Here is a 14642-nt window from a genome sequence, read left to right on the forward strand (position 1 = left end):
GGTAATGATTATAATGACTTTCTATTCAGGTGCAAGATTTGAAAGACTTGTCACATTAATAAATACATGGATTGATGTGTATCTCAGGGAAAAAAATCTGTAAATTCATAGATGTTACAAAAATAAACTGCATACTCTTTCACAAGTATTATTGAAGAGTTTATACGGATGGTTTTGAAAGAAATTATTTACTTCCACATACCTTTACACTATAATTATGGATTTTTTTTTTACCAAAATGTATTATGTATCCTCTGTTCAACAGATAAGTCATTAACAGGTGTTACTTTTAACTTCTTGTTATGAGCTTCTATGGTGGGAGAAACAATGGATAAAACTCAGAAAATGTTTTATAAAACCATTGATTAGTTCCAAAAGGTGATATTAAAAATTTTTTCTTAGCTGTAGACTCTAACACAAATTTTTTAAAACACAAATCAATCTTTCAGTTTTATAATAAATGTGCTTTGCAGTTTTCAATATTCTGCCTCTTGAAACAGTTTTTATTTTGCATTTAGTTTTATATTAGGACTCTTGGTCAAAAGAAAAAACAAAATATATGATCTTGAATTATATTTCTCAGCTCAGGAAATATAGTTCATTTTTCCTAGCAATGTATTTAGCTGCTCAGGAAAGTAATTATTAAATATAAAGCAACACATATCTTCTCCGTGGTCATAGTCTTGGGCCCCCGCTTCATTGATAAACTGCTGTGCGTTGCTTACTTTCTACATTCACCTTCAGTTATCCGTCATTGATGGAAGATATACATCCGTTTGTATATCTTCTTTTAATGTGATTCTGTGGACCCTTCAGCTTGAATTACATAGTCCTTCCATCCACAAATATGGCTGAAAGTTGAACTTGACATGGATCAATATGATATGGGCTAAATATCTAAATGTGACTGATTATGTTAGCATCATGTCCACAGATCAATATTGAGTTTTATTATGAGCCTGACTCTATAATTGGGTTTAATCAATAAACTTTTGTCTCTCCTCCGTTAGAATTTTAGGATTGCACCATGTATGTTTTAGAAACTCACTTAGCTTACATTTAGAACTCCGCTTTTCCTGCTGTGACCAAAAGAGTTCTATCTAAGAACATTACATGACAATGGTGCTTCCGTTGTACCATTGTGAGAAGAGCCCTCTCTTATATTAGTGACTGATTATCTTCCCAGTACACACTAGGTTCTGAACAGAGCTAATGTAGTAACACCCCAGCACTCCTCTGGGGGAATTGGATGCCCTTTTCTTTCCTTACTTAGTAAATAATTCACATGGAAGACTTTGACAAAACATACCATTAATGAAAGCAATCATAAAAGCTTGCCTTTTGATAAACCCGCAGGGTCTACAGGCGTTGAAAGATGCAATCTGTGAAGAACAATGTGTTTGGGCCTTTGGTTGCAGTGCCATTTGGGACGATGTGCTTTGTCTGCATATTTGCACAGACATGATGCTCGCTTTTTTATGTCCCTCAAACTTAAAGCTTGAGAGCATTCACTGTCATTTCCACATGAAGGATGGTCCCATTGAAAGCTCCGTACAGAAAGAGGACTGGAAGTGATCCAGCTGAAGCTTGTGTGTTCATTCCTGCCCTACTTTGCCATTTGGAAAGCAGGCTTCTGTCCATTGTGGTTACCTTCTTATGAATAGACCTGGATTCTTTTCCAGTCAATTCCTTCAATAAACAGGTTTTTAAAAAATTTAACTTTCCTTAAAGTTGGAAAATAAGATTATTCTTCTGATGGATTTAACAGTAGTTTTGCGTGAAGATGGAATTTCTTCATACCAAATGATTTGTGAACTTTCATTTTCTTTTTTATGTAAGCTACATAAATTTGAAATTTATGCCAATGTGCCTAACTTTTGGTGTCATGTTAATAAGAGGTAGCCTTCTGTTATTGTAGAGTATGAATTTTTGTGTTCTTCAAAAACTGTTTTTCTATTATTAAACCAACAAGTAATTTTGCTCTCCATGCCTTTTTTGGGACTTACAGATGCAGAGCGTTTCCAGAAACATGGCATGGATGAGTTTATTTCTGCAAATCCTTGCAAGCTTGACCATGCCTTCCTCTTTAGAATACTCCAGAGGCAGGCTTTGCATCACAGACTCAACGATTCCTACTCTTGCTTGGTGAGTACAATTCTGTCTAGTCCCCGGTAGATTAGAATGGACAGTTTTAGAAAGTGAGAAGCACCTGTGACAAACCAGCACTTTATTCTGGACTCATTTAATAACCGTAGTTGGAGTTAGGGAGAAAGGATTTCCATCGATTGCTTCCCAATTTGAAAATTATACACTTGGCAACCACTGCTGTGCCACTCAATAGACAGCAGAACAGACTTGAATGGATGCTGAACTGTGTTTTATCAGCGCCTCCAGAGAAGGCCAGGAGAAAACAGAAGGCTTTAAATAAAGATGGGGAAAAAGCTGTTAGAGGATTTGCTAACAGCTTACAGATATTTTGAGCTTTCAGTTCTGCTCACCAGATGTTGATCTCTTGCATTTTTTCTCTTTCTTTTCTAGAAGAACAGCCTGTGTCATACGAGAAAGAGGTGTTATGATAAACAATCTGATAGGGGCTGAACCTAGCAGAGGGAAGATTTATTTTTACCTTGCCCTCCAACTATAATTTGTATTCCTTCCAAAAGAGGGAAGGTGGTTATCGAGGACCTAAATCGTTACCTGATATGTGTTGAGACTGTAGCTAACATTTGGGAGTGAATAGTATCGCTTATATTCGCAAAGAATGTGCGATGCCGTAGAAGTATGTCTCCTTCTGAGCATTTATATTGTCAATGACAATTCCTTGAGAATTTTCATGACAAGCAGATACCTGTTTAAGACACAGTTGAGTCTTTCAGACACTGAACATAGTAACTTCTTGGGGGAAAAAAAGTTAAAATCTTTTCAGAATAATATTTTGGAGAGGACAGGCTGTGCTCCCTTCCTTGGAGATGCTGAAGTGCAAAGGAGCAAGTAAATCTACTTGCCACTATGATTTCACTGGTGGTTTATTTACTTCATATGAAGTAGCCATTATTCTGCATATAGTAATCTATTTTAAAACTAATCCATCTTGAACTTCACAGTTACAAGAGAGTGAACCAAATCACTAAGACCTAAGATACCTTCTCCCAGAAAAGCACACTAAGACAGTGTAAGGGACAGGTTCCTCTTGGATGATTGTGAAAGTTATCCAGAAGCATAACTGAGTTATCAAATATTGCTTTAAATTTGTTGGTGAGCCCACAGGTAGTGTGGACTCTGAGGGAAAGCCTGTACCTCAAGGAGAGTTTGTGTGATGTGATGGGAGTGGGGGGATAGGGAATATGACGATCAGCTCCCTGGAGGCACACTGCAGCTCAGCAACTCACTTTAAGTGTGGTTTCTGGCAGCTGGTTTAGCAGCTCTGACAGCCTATGTCAGACATGTGGAAATCATAACACATACCGTGTGTGATATGTTTATTAAGAGATAAGGTATGTGTTATGTGTAGCACAGTTTTAACTACTAAGAAATAACGTGTGTGTTATATGTAGCACAGTCTGTACCATCATCACGATTAAGGATTCGGGAGTCTTTTCATCCTTTCTCTTTTTATTTCCTTCTCATCTTTCTCCCACACTCATCAAATTTTCTACCTCTTATTTGTTTATTCTGTCTCCTCTTATTATTTTTTCTTTTTTAAAATTTTTTTCTGTAAAAAAACAAAAAAATGAGAGCCAGAGAGGCGTAGACCACTTAGCTCTCAGGTGCCTGTCACAGCTGAGATTTAGCAAAGCCGAAGCCAGAAGGACGCATCCCCTATGTGGGTGTTCGGGGATCCCAATCCCTAAATCGTCACTGCTGCTTCCCAGGCCCTGCGTTGGTAAGAACCTGAAATTAGCAGCTGGAGCCAGGTGTCAAACCTAGCTTCTCTTGTATGGAATAAGCCTTTGTAACTAGACTCCTAGCTACTAGGGTAAAAGCTGCCACTTACTCCCCTATAAAACACATCATTGTCCCTCCTTTCTATACTCTTAGGTTAATTTTATGTAATCATATAATATTTGAAGTATGTTATGAATGAACTCTGCTCAACCGTTAAAGGTTTAACCATCTAAAGATTTCCTTCTGTCTTGGGTGACACACATGAATACACACATACATCCCAGCATCTTTACCAGAGTACCAGATGCAACTGCGGTGAGACAGTAATCTATTTGCTAGTCATGATGAGATAAACAGAATGAGAAAAATATCCCACATATTCAAGTTCCCAAAAAGCACAGGGAACAGGCATTGTGGCACAGTGGTGTACACCATCCGTGTCCTGTCTTGAAGTGCCAGTTTGAGTCTAAGCTGCTCCATTTCCCATTCAGCTTCCTGCTGGTACACCTGCGAAGCAGTGGATGAACGCTTAGCTCATGTGAGAGACCCAGAATTGCTGATACCTGGCTTCATTGCAGCCAGCTCTGGCTGTTGTAGCCATTTGGAAGAGTGAATCAGTAGATAAGACATCTCTCTCTCTCTCTCTCTTTCTCTCTCTATCCCCCCGCCCCTCGCTTTCATGCCGACACCCTCTCCTTCTCCCTCCATGCCTTCATCCTTTAACTTTTTCCCTCAGTCACTTTGCCTTTCAAATTAATACATAAATCTAACACTACTATATTTACTGAGCTTTTAACTCACTCTAGAAACAAGGTTGTAGTAAGTTGGCAATTTCAATTACAGTGTCTTCTTGACTATTCTTTTTGCACTTCTTTTCTGTAATTCTTCCATAAGAGAATTAAAGTTTTTAGAATTATTTTATAGATAAAATCTTAGATATTATTTTATTATTATGACACTCAACTAGTTTTGAATGAAAGTGAAGTAACTGCCCTAATCTGGCTGTGGTAATAAGAAAGACTAAATTAATGTCCTCAATTAGTTTCAAACTCAGTAATACTGGCTCTTCTGAAACTACCCTGAAACACAGCTCTAATGAAATCGGCATCAAAGATACTACTATGCAGCTGTTGCTTATCATGGCTCAACGTGTCAACAGAGAAACAAGTCCTACTGCAGACAGAAAAACGCGTGTATTGGTTTTCCTTTTGCAGGGTTGGTTTAGCCCTGGCCAAGTGTTTGTGTTGGATGAGTACTGCGCTCGTTACGGTGTTCGAGGCTGTCACAGACATCTCTGCTACCTGACAGAGCTGATGGAACATTCAGAAAGCGGTGCTGTCATTGACCCAACCCTGCTCCATTACAGCTTTGCATTCTGTGCCTCTCATGTGCACGGCAACAGGTATTTTTAATTGCAAATATACAGGGAAATGTATAGGGTTGACTTTGGAAGACAGAGAATAATATGCCTTGCTATTATCACCTAGTAACGGATTTTAAATAGCAAACACTTCTTATAAGGGAAGAAACTCACAAAGGAAAAATGTACATCAGTATGTTGTTGATCGAGGTGGGCTGCACTTTATGTTTCTTTTTGCTGGTGAAACCACTTGACAAGACAGAAAAAAAAATACGCATGAGAGTAGAAATTTCCTTTTGCTCTTATGTGCTACCTAGTACTGTGGCCTGTGCAGTTGAAGTGTCCATATTGTTCCTATTGTCATGCGTATCTGTGCCTAGGGAGAATGTGTTGATAACTTTGTGCCTACCTGAGGATCTTTACTTTCCTCTGTAAAATAAACTTTCAGTGACATAACAAGGCAAATGGTGTAGCAGATAAAAAGTCTCCTCTCATTCCCCACTGTAGGCTAGCAGAACAAAGAGCAGCTTTCATCATTCTGAACTGCTGACTGCACCTCTTAAAAATATGGTAAAAAAAAAAAAAAGTTTAGAGTTTAGGTGTTCACAGCTGTGTAGTATCCATTCATGTCACCCTGCTTTCTCCTAACCTTTGCTCAAATTGCCTTTCCTAGGGTTCCCCCTATATGTTATCCAAGCTGTCCCTTTTGCACGTGCTGGAACTACTACTCCATCTTTCTCCCTTGTTCTTTCCTTTTCATTAATCATACAAACTAACATAGAACCCAGCAGTCAGAGGATTCGGAAGTCACACTATCTGGGGTTAAGTCAGTGTTTCTTACTGTGGGATGTTTGAGTAAGCCTCTTAGAGCAATGACAGCATCAGCTGAATGGGGAAAGACTGTTAGCTTTTTCACTAAAATCTGGAGTTAGGCAAGGATGTCTGCATTCACCATCGCTATTCAACATAGCCCTGGAAGTTTTCACTAAAGCTATTAAGCAAGAGAAAGAAAGGAATTCAAATTGGAAACAAAGAATTAAAATTATGCCTATTCACAGAAGAATTGATTCCATAAAAAGAAGGACCAAAAGATGAATAAGGAGAATATTAGAACCCATAAGAGAGCTTGGCAGGATCGTAGGGTGCGACATCAATGAACATAAATTGTTGCCTTTAGTATATACAAACAACTCCATGGCTGAGAAAAAAAAAAAAACTTTTAAGTATAGCCCCCTTTAAAACAAAAGAGGGCCCAGTGCGGAAGCCTAGCAACTAAAGTCCTCCCCTTGTCCACACCAGGATCCCATATGGGTGCTGGTTCTAATCCCGGAAGCCTCCCTGCTTCCCATCCAGCTCCACGCTTGTGGCCTTGGAAAGCAGTTGAGGATGGCCCAAAGCCATGGGATCCTGCACCCATGTGGGACACCCAGAAGAGGCTCCAGGCTCCTGGTTTCGGATCAGCACAGCTCCAGCCATTGCTTGGGGAGTGAAGCAATAGAGGGAAAATCTTCCTCTGTGTCTCTCCTCCTCTCTGTATATCTGTCTTTCCAATAAAAATAAATAAATCTTTTAAAAAGTAATAAATAAAACAGAAAAGAATCTTCTATACCTTGGAATAAATCTAACCAAAGACCTGGAAGACTTCTGAGATGAAAATTACAAAACATCAAGAAAGAAATACAAAAAAAAGTAAAAAGATGGAGAAATTTACCATGTCCCTGGATTAGTAAAAAAAAAACAATCAAAATGTCCATATTATGGAAAACAATAAAAAGATTCAATGTGATAACAACCAAAATCCCAAAAACACTCTTCTCAGAAATCGAAACGATGATACAAAAATTCATCTGGAAGCACAGGAGAACCACGAACAACCAAAGCTATCCTGAAGAGTGAAAATAAAGCTGAAGGAATCACACTTCCAGAGCTCAAGACGTACTACACAGCAGTATAGAATAGAAACCCTGGAAGGCAGCCCACACATGTGCAGCCAACTCATCTTCAACAAGAGAACTGAAAATAATCCAGGGGAAAAGTTTGGTCTCTTTAGCAAATTTCATTGGGACAGTTGGATAGTAGCCTGCAAAGGTAAGAAGCAAGAACTGCACCTGCCTCGTTAGGATAAAAATCACCTCAAGATGAATCAATGACCTGAATTTGCATCAGAAAGCATCAAATTCTTCGAGGAAGCCATAGGAAACACTTTGCAAGATATCGGCATTGGTACAGATTGTTTCGAGAAGTCACCAAAAGCACAATCAAAGCCAAAATAGCAATTTCTGTAAACAAAGCAAATGATTGACAAAGTAAAAAGCAATCAGCAGAATGGGAGGACATCTTGGCACACTACACAGCAGAGAAGGGACTTGTATCCAGGATTTACAGAGAGCTTCACAAACTCAATGATAGCAAAACAAACATCCCTGTGAAGAAACAGTAAAGGATATGTGCAGGTATTTTTCAAAAGAACAGATTCAAAAAGCTAATTGACATGAAAAAAAAAAAAGCTCGAGCTCCCTAGCTGTTAAGGAAATACAAATAAAAACCACACTGAGAATCCACATAACTTCAGTGAGATTAGCCTACAGTCAGAGCTCTACTAACAACACCTGGTAGCATGGATGTAGCGAGAAAGGTAACCTGCTTTGCAGCTGGCGGGAAGGTAAGTTAGTGCAGTCACTATGAAAGTCAGTATGGAGAGTGCAAGATAACTGAAAATTGATCTGTCGTATGACCCAGCTATCCCACTCCTGAGGATGTAGCCAACGGAAGTCAAGTCTGCATATGAAGGTGACTTGTACCTCTGTTTATAGCAGCACAGTCCACAGTAGAGAATACATGGAAGCAGCTGAGGTATCTATTAAAAGAGGAGTGGATAAAGAAACAGATACACCTACTCCATGGATTACTATTTGACCATTAAGGTTAAGGAAATTCTGCCGTTTGCAACAAAGTGGTTTGAAGTAGAAACCATTATGTTCAGCAAATTAAGCCAATCCTAAAAGGAGAAATATGTTCTCTGGGATAGAAGTCAACCTTCATGGAAAATAATATATATACTATATATATATAGATTATATATGTATACATATATATGTATGTGTATACATATACATATATGTATGTATATGAATACACAGACACCCACACACATAGTCTCAGAGATGGAACTATATAATGGAGACTAGCACACTGGAAAATGAGGGTACATTGTAATGCATCTCTGCTCAGAATCAAAGGAGGACTCCCAGTGAAACTGTTAAATGTATCTTGACAAAAGAATGCTGGACATTCTACCATTGTCTGTTCCTACAGTGCTGCAATACACTTAAGAGGCAGGATATTGGACTTATAACTGTTGCCAAATGACTATACTCTTATGATGTGGGGGAAATGGTGGGAGGGAAGGAATAGAGGGGTTGGAAGGGGGAAATTACTGCTTTTATAGAACCATGTCATAAAAATAAATAAATGAATGAACAAACCGATCCTCAGAATCGATTTGGGCTTTCACCTGATCATAAAGCAAGGCTTACTTGTAAAATGTGACATCACCAAAAGCAGTCATTTCTCCCGTTATCCCAAACCAAGCCCTCCATGCCCGTTATGTGTGGAACTCCAAGGGCCAGTGAGGATGACTCATCATCGACAGAGTTAGGCACCGTTTTGGTAAGACTGTTGTCTCCTGTCTCTGTCATAATACCCCCTTACTAATGGATGTCACAAGTCAACCCAGTGTTAGCAGCACTGTGCAATGCAGGAAATAAATGTGCAGTGAAACAGATAAATCCACAGGATATTGTGGAATCCGGTCTCCTGCTTGTCCATATAGAAAGGTAAAGGAAAACTGAGAAAATTGCATGGGAAATTTAGCTAATTTGTTCTCAAAATTGATGTGTTTGAGTTTAATGGAAAGTCACTGGGACCACTAGGTGCTCTTAATGCCACGTGGGAGGCAATCTGATTTGAATTTATAGGTAGCTATAGTTACCTTTATTCTGTAAAATTATTGTTTATCATATTTTCTGATGTGTAACTTAAGACATATTTATATATGCAAGCCTTTATTAGCCTTAATGCTACACATTAAATCTGCTTTCTGAAAGATTAAAATAAGCCCATGTTCAGGTATCTCTGGCAGTAGTTTATGATCAAAAATCTAGGTCAGCATGTGAATCAGTGTTTAGGAGTCCTGAGCTTAGGAAGTAAGAAAAAATGTGGGTTCGAAGGAAATGTGAACCTCAGTTTAAACTAGCTATTATGTACAATAAGCAGAAATCAGGGATGTTTTCAGTGACATTTATGATCTAAAGATATCATCAAGTAATGTTGTCATGCGTGGGGAAGATTAACAATGGAAAAAGATGTTTGTTGGAGTTCTAGGTCTGGAATTTGCAAGCTTATCCATGTTGGACAAATCATTTAACCTTTCTAAAATTCATAGTTCTTATATTTAAAGAGGGGAAGACAGCGATGTGAGAGTACTGTCTAACTATAAAATAGTTTGTCAGTGTTGTTTGATTTATTTTTGGAGTATACTTCCTTTTGTCACTGTCCACAAAGATGTAACATGTGAGAAGAGGAAAAACAGGAAAAATGTATAGTTATTACTGTAATACTTATATAAAGTTGGAATGTTGCAATTACACTCTTATTTTCATTTCTAATAGTAACCTCTTTTCATGATGATGTGTTCCTCTTAAGCATGTCTGTAACATCTTATATTTATACAGACTTTTGTTGAAAAGGCTTTCAATGTTAAGTCCAAGCTTTCTACAGCATTAGTCAGGGTCTTTTTTTATTGCCATATTTTAAATCTGTGCAGACACACATTCAGATAGCTTGCTTACTCATTACCTGTGCTACCTCTGTCAGAAATTCAAAGGGAGAAAAAGCCTACCTTTTGTGACTGATTGAAGTGAAGGACAGTGGTGCCCTCTGAATTTGAGATCTGCAAGGAAGCACATCTTATTACTCAGTTTTGAGCTGTCTGGATGTATTTTTTTTTCGGTGCACACACATCTCTTAATAGCATTCTGAATGTTTCAGAAATAAAATAATAGAGTTACACAGAAAAGATCTGGCCGGCACCAAGACTGAGAAAGAAAGGAAGAAAGAGAAAAAATGACTCAAGGACAGCAGCAGACACCCTGATGCAGGATGACAGTCGCACACATCATGAATAACAGCCTCTCAAGCAGCCACAGTGCCGGCTGGGACTGTCAGGAGGGAGAAAAGAGACTTCAGAGACAATGCAGTGCAGGGCAAAGTTCTAGCTTGATGTGTGTTGGTATACGTCTTGGTTTGATAAGTCTGAGGATGAGGGACGGGAAGCAGCAACACAGAATGGCTTTTGTGTCCTAATTCACTGTTAGACACACAGCATTTGCCGACTCCTCTGTATGATTCAGTAGGCCGTCTTCCAGCTGCTACATGTCTGACAAAAGCTGACTTGGACCTGCTTACCTGCTAGGGTGGTGTCCATGAGCAACACCTGTTATAGTTTACAGATGAAGTTACCAGTGCTTCCCTTGAATTCCAGCTTGTGTCGCAAACTGCAGGCAACCTTCATGGACGTCAGTCAGAGTCATCCCATCACTCTTCTGGCTTCCATAAGCTAACATTTCTCCTTGCTTATCACTTCAGACATGATGTCTCTACTTCTGCCTCTGATTTTAAAGGCAGTACCTCTTTTTAAATAAAATCATTGGTATTGCACCGGAGAGGATCATCACACATTTTAATTAGTTTCTTCTTTTTTAAGATTTATTCATTTATATTGGAGTATCAGATTTCCAGAGAGAAGGAGAGATAGAAAGAAAGATCTTCCATCCATTGGTTTACTCCCCAAGTCACTGCAACAGCCAGAGCCAACCCAATCGAAAGCCAGAAGCCAGGAGCCTCTTCTGGGTCTCCCACATGGGTGCAGGGTCCCAAAGCTTTGGACCATCCTCTATTGTTTTTCAAGGCCATAAGCAGGGAGCTGGATGGGAAGTGAAGCAGCCAGGACATGAACTGATGCCCATGTGGGCTCCTGGTGTGGGCAAGGCAAGGAATTCAACCACCAGGCGACCACAACAGGCCCATCACTACCATTTCTTAATTTGAGTCTTGGATATATGCCCAAAAGAAAGTAAGTGTTAATGCCACACAAATGCGAACCAAGGGACTCTTCCTTGGCATGGTGGCACAGCCAGATCCAGGTCTAACCTCATAAGCAAGGTCATCCGTATGTGACTTGGTTGTTCTGACAGGTTCCCTATATGCTGAACATCTAGAAGTAGGAGGGTAGCCTTAGTGAATGACATTTAGATGTGCACAGAGGGAGGATTGTGAGACTGGACTAGCCCCAAATCCGCCTTTTCCAGCAGTCACATCAATACCTGCCCAACTGTAAGATTAATAGTGAAGCAGTGCTGTTATTATTGAACAGTTACTCCTAATGTAAACTTCATTTCTCATGTTTTCGTTGTAAGCAGTAACAATGCTCTACCTACCGGATGCGATTCCTACATATGTCAAATAGAATGGTAGAAGTGCTTCATAAAGCATACAGTATTGCTTTAAGATTAAGTAATGGGCCCAGGGTGATCGCCTAGTGGCTAAAGTCCTCGCCTTGCACATGCCTGGATCCCATATAGGTGCCGGTTCATATCCCAACTGCTCCACTTCCCTTCCAACTCCCTGCTTGTAGCCTGGGAAAGCAGTAGAGGACAACTCAAAGCCTTGGGACGCTGCACCCACATGGGAGACCTGGAAGAAGCTCCTGGCGCCTGGCTTCATATAGCTCAGCTCCTGTCATTGCAGCTGCTTGGGAAGTGAGCCAGCAGATGGGAGATCTTTGTCTCTTCTCCTCAGAATCTGACTTTCCAATCAAAATAAATAAATCTTAAAAATTAAGTGATGACATTCTATATTCATTGTGTTCATTAAACAAACTGGTAAAGATTGGGAAGACTGACAGTGCTCAGGTGAATTCAGAGGGCGTCATGGGGGTAGCAGCACGGAAGAGACAAATGTCATTGCCACAGAGTGAAGGAGCATCGAGTTGGTGCCTCATGTCATCTGTTACCCAGGTCTTACAGAGGAACCTTGCAACCCTCCAGATGTGTTGCTGAAGAACACTGTAGGGCCAAAGCAGCCACAATAGCTGGAGCTGAGCTGATCTGAAGCCAAGAGTCCACACGGGTGCAGGGTCCCAAGGCTTTGGGCCATCCTCTTCTGCTTTCCTGGCACATACAAGGCGAGGACTTTAGCCGCTAGACTACTGCACCAGGCATACAACAATATATTTTTAAGAATTTATCCTAAAGAAACAATCAGATAAGGGTGAAAATAAATAATATGAGATTAGGTATTACATTAATAAATTATAGCATATCAATATGATATAATAGCAGACTTTACAAAGGCATATATTAACATTTAAATGAAAGGAGACTTGTAAGAGTCAATATGAAAAGTCAATATGCACATTTTGTAAATAGATTTGTAGAGAATAGAATGTTAATTTACACTATTATCTCTTATTTACAGTTGGATCATTTGTAGAAATTTTTTTAGTTTTAGTTTTATGAATTTTCTCAACTCATATTGTCTATGAAATTATAATATGTGATATTCTGTGAAAAGACTATTAGGGTGGGTCATAGTTTAATATTTATGTTAGAGTAAACTCTGAATCAAATTTAACTATTTTTATTCTGAATTGCTTTTTTGTATTTGGTTTATCTTGAGTTGTAGAAGTGTAAACAATGATCTTAGTTTGAATTAAATAGTTAGAATAGAAAAAAAACAAAGTCTCAAGATTCTGTGCCTTCTTAAAGCCAGATTGTTGCCTCCCTTGTAGAATTTTCTACTGTTTGCTAAACTGCCAAGGGAATCAGAGTGCAGTTCAAAATTCAAATAAGAATAGGATTATGAGAGAAGAAATATTTTTAAAAAGAAAAAAATAAGACTTCCGATTCTAAATATTTTGCCATAGAAAATATATTGAATTATAATGAGCATGCAGGAATATAGTTAATTCCTTCTTCCAGATATTTAGTATTTTCGAAGTGAGAAGTTACTGATAGTGGAATGTTTGACCATCCAAAACATAGATCATTTTGATTGAAACAATAGGTGGTGTCTCAGGTTGGGAAACACAAAAGAAGGAATTCTTGTTTTCTCCTTCATCATCTTCCGTCATTTCTTATTCTCGTGCTGTGACTTCCTCTCCTCTCCATTCTGTTCACAAATGGATATTGGTGGGAAATACACGAAGTGCAAAGTGACTTTTACCTGCTGTGCTGCAGACAGAATCGACAATTCAGAAATGCCCTCTAGGTGTCTCTCCCCTTCTCACTCTCTCTGGAGGAAGCTAAGATGTCATAGGATCCTCCTAGGAGGGGGCAGGTGAAAGCCAGTCTGTAAGAAACCCCAAAAAACGCCATGGACTTCGTTGTCTGCCTACTCACTGCTTGCAAAATAACCTTTTATAATAAACCACCAAACTTTCAAGACAGGCAAACTTATCTGGTGAGGTGAAAAGGACCAAGAGTTTGAAAGAAATCCACCCAGTCCATTGAACCAGGCTGTACTGTACGGTGTGAACCCCTGGTGCGTTCATTCAGCCCCCAGTTTCCTTGGCATTCTGCAGCAGGAAATATGAAGACACATGGATAGAAGCAAGCCAAGGACACGTTTATCTTTTTCCTCCCTGGAAGCTGTCTAGCTGATAAAGGAAATAACCATTAAAAAAATTACAGTTTTCACTATGTAATAGGACAGATAATCATCAGTATGAATGACTTTTAAATCGCAATTGTATGGCGATCCCATGACTAATTTTGGTAAGTGCTGATTAAACAAAGTTGCAAATTTCTTTGTGAAATATTTTCATTAATATAGCTTGATATATGTGAAATATTTTCATAAATATTTTTCTTAATATGCTTTGAATCTTCAAGATGGTCACATAATTTGTTTTGTCTTAAAAGCATTTTAAATGTTTACTCCATTTTCTTATTGCATTTCAAAGGATCAGTGTTACTTGAATATTTTGGAAACTGTTGGCAGTCATCTTTAATCAGAATTGCTCCCACAAAAGGAATAGTAACAATGCCAAAATTTATTTTTATTCATTTTAACAGGACTCCAATATATTTTCTATTAAACTAAAAAGGGAACTATAAAATATGTGAACTGGAAACCGTTTGAACAAGGAAAGTAGAGTTATCAAATTAGCCTGTACTGGAATTTTCAGATTGCTTCATATGTTTCTATTCTTCTTGGATGCTTGATTCTGCAACCCAGTTTTCACTTTTCTCTTACATCTTTCTGAAATGCAGCATACGTCTTTTTTTACAGAAAGTTATTCTTGTCTGCTATTTCCCAGAAGCCAATAGCGACGATC

The 14642-nt window shown here is 38.8% G+C and overlaps 1 protein-coding gene across 7 annotated transcripts in view; it reads left to right on the top strand.

Annotated features, from left to right (window-relative positions):
* CADPS2 (calcium dependent secretion activator 2) overlaps positions 1–14642 on the top strand; it is a 400665-nt gene that overhangs the window by 267360 nt on the left and 118663 nt on the right. For 6 of the 7 annotated variants that reach the window (XM_058681318.1, XM_058681315.1, XM_058681314.1 and 3 more), the window contains exons 12-13: positions 2009–2145; positions 5100–5287. In XM_058681318.1, coding sequence (XP_058537301.1) covers positions 2009–2145; positions 5100–5287 — 325 coding nt within the window. Of the gene's footprint in view, positions 1–2008; positions 2146–2538; positions 2671–5099; positions 5288–14642 lie in introns of those variants that run through there. The other variant, XM_058681317.1, reaches the window with a different exon arrangement.

This window comes from Ochotona princeps, chromosome 25, assembly GCF_030435755.1.
Source record: "Ochotona princeps isolate mOchPri1 chromosome 25, mOchPri1.hap1, whole genome shotgun sequence".
Lineage (NCBI taxonomy): Eukaryota > Metazoa > Chordata > Mammalia > Lagomorpha > Ochotonidae > Ochotona > Ochotona princeps.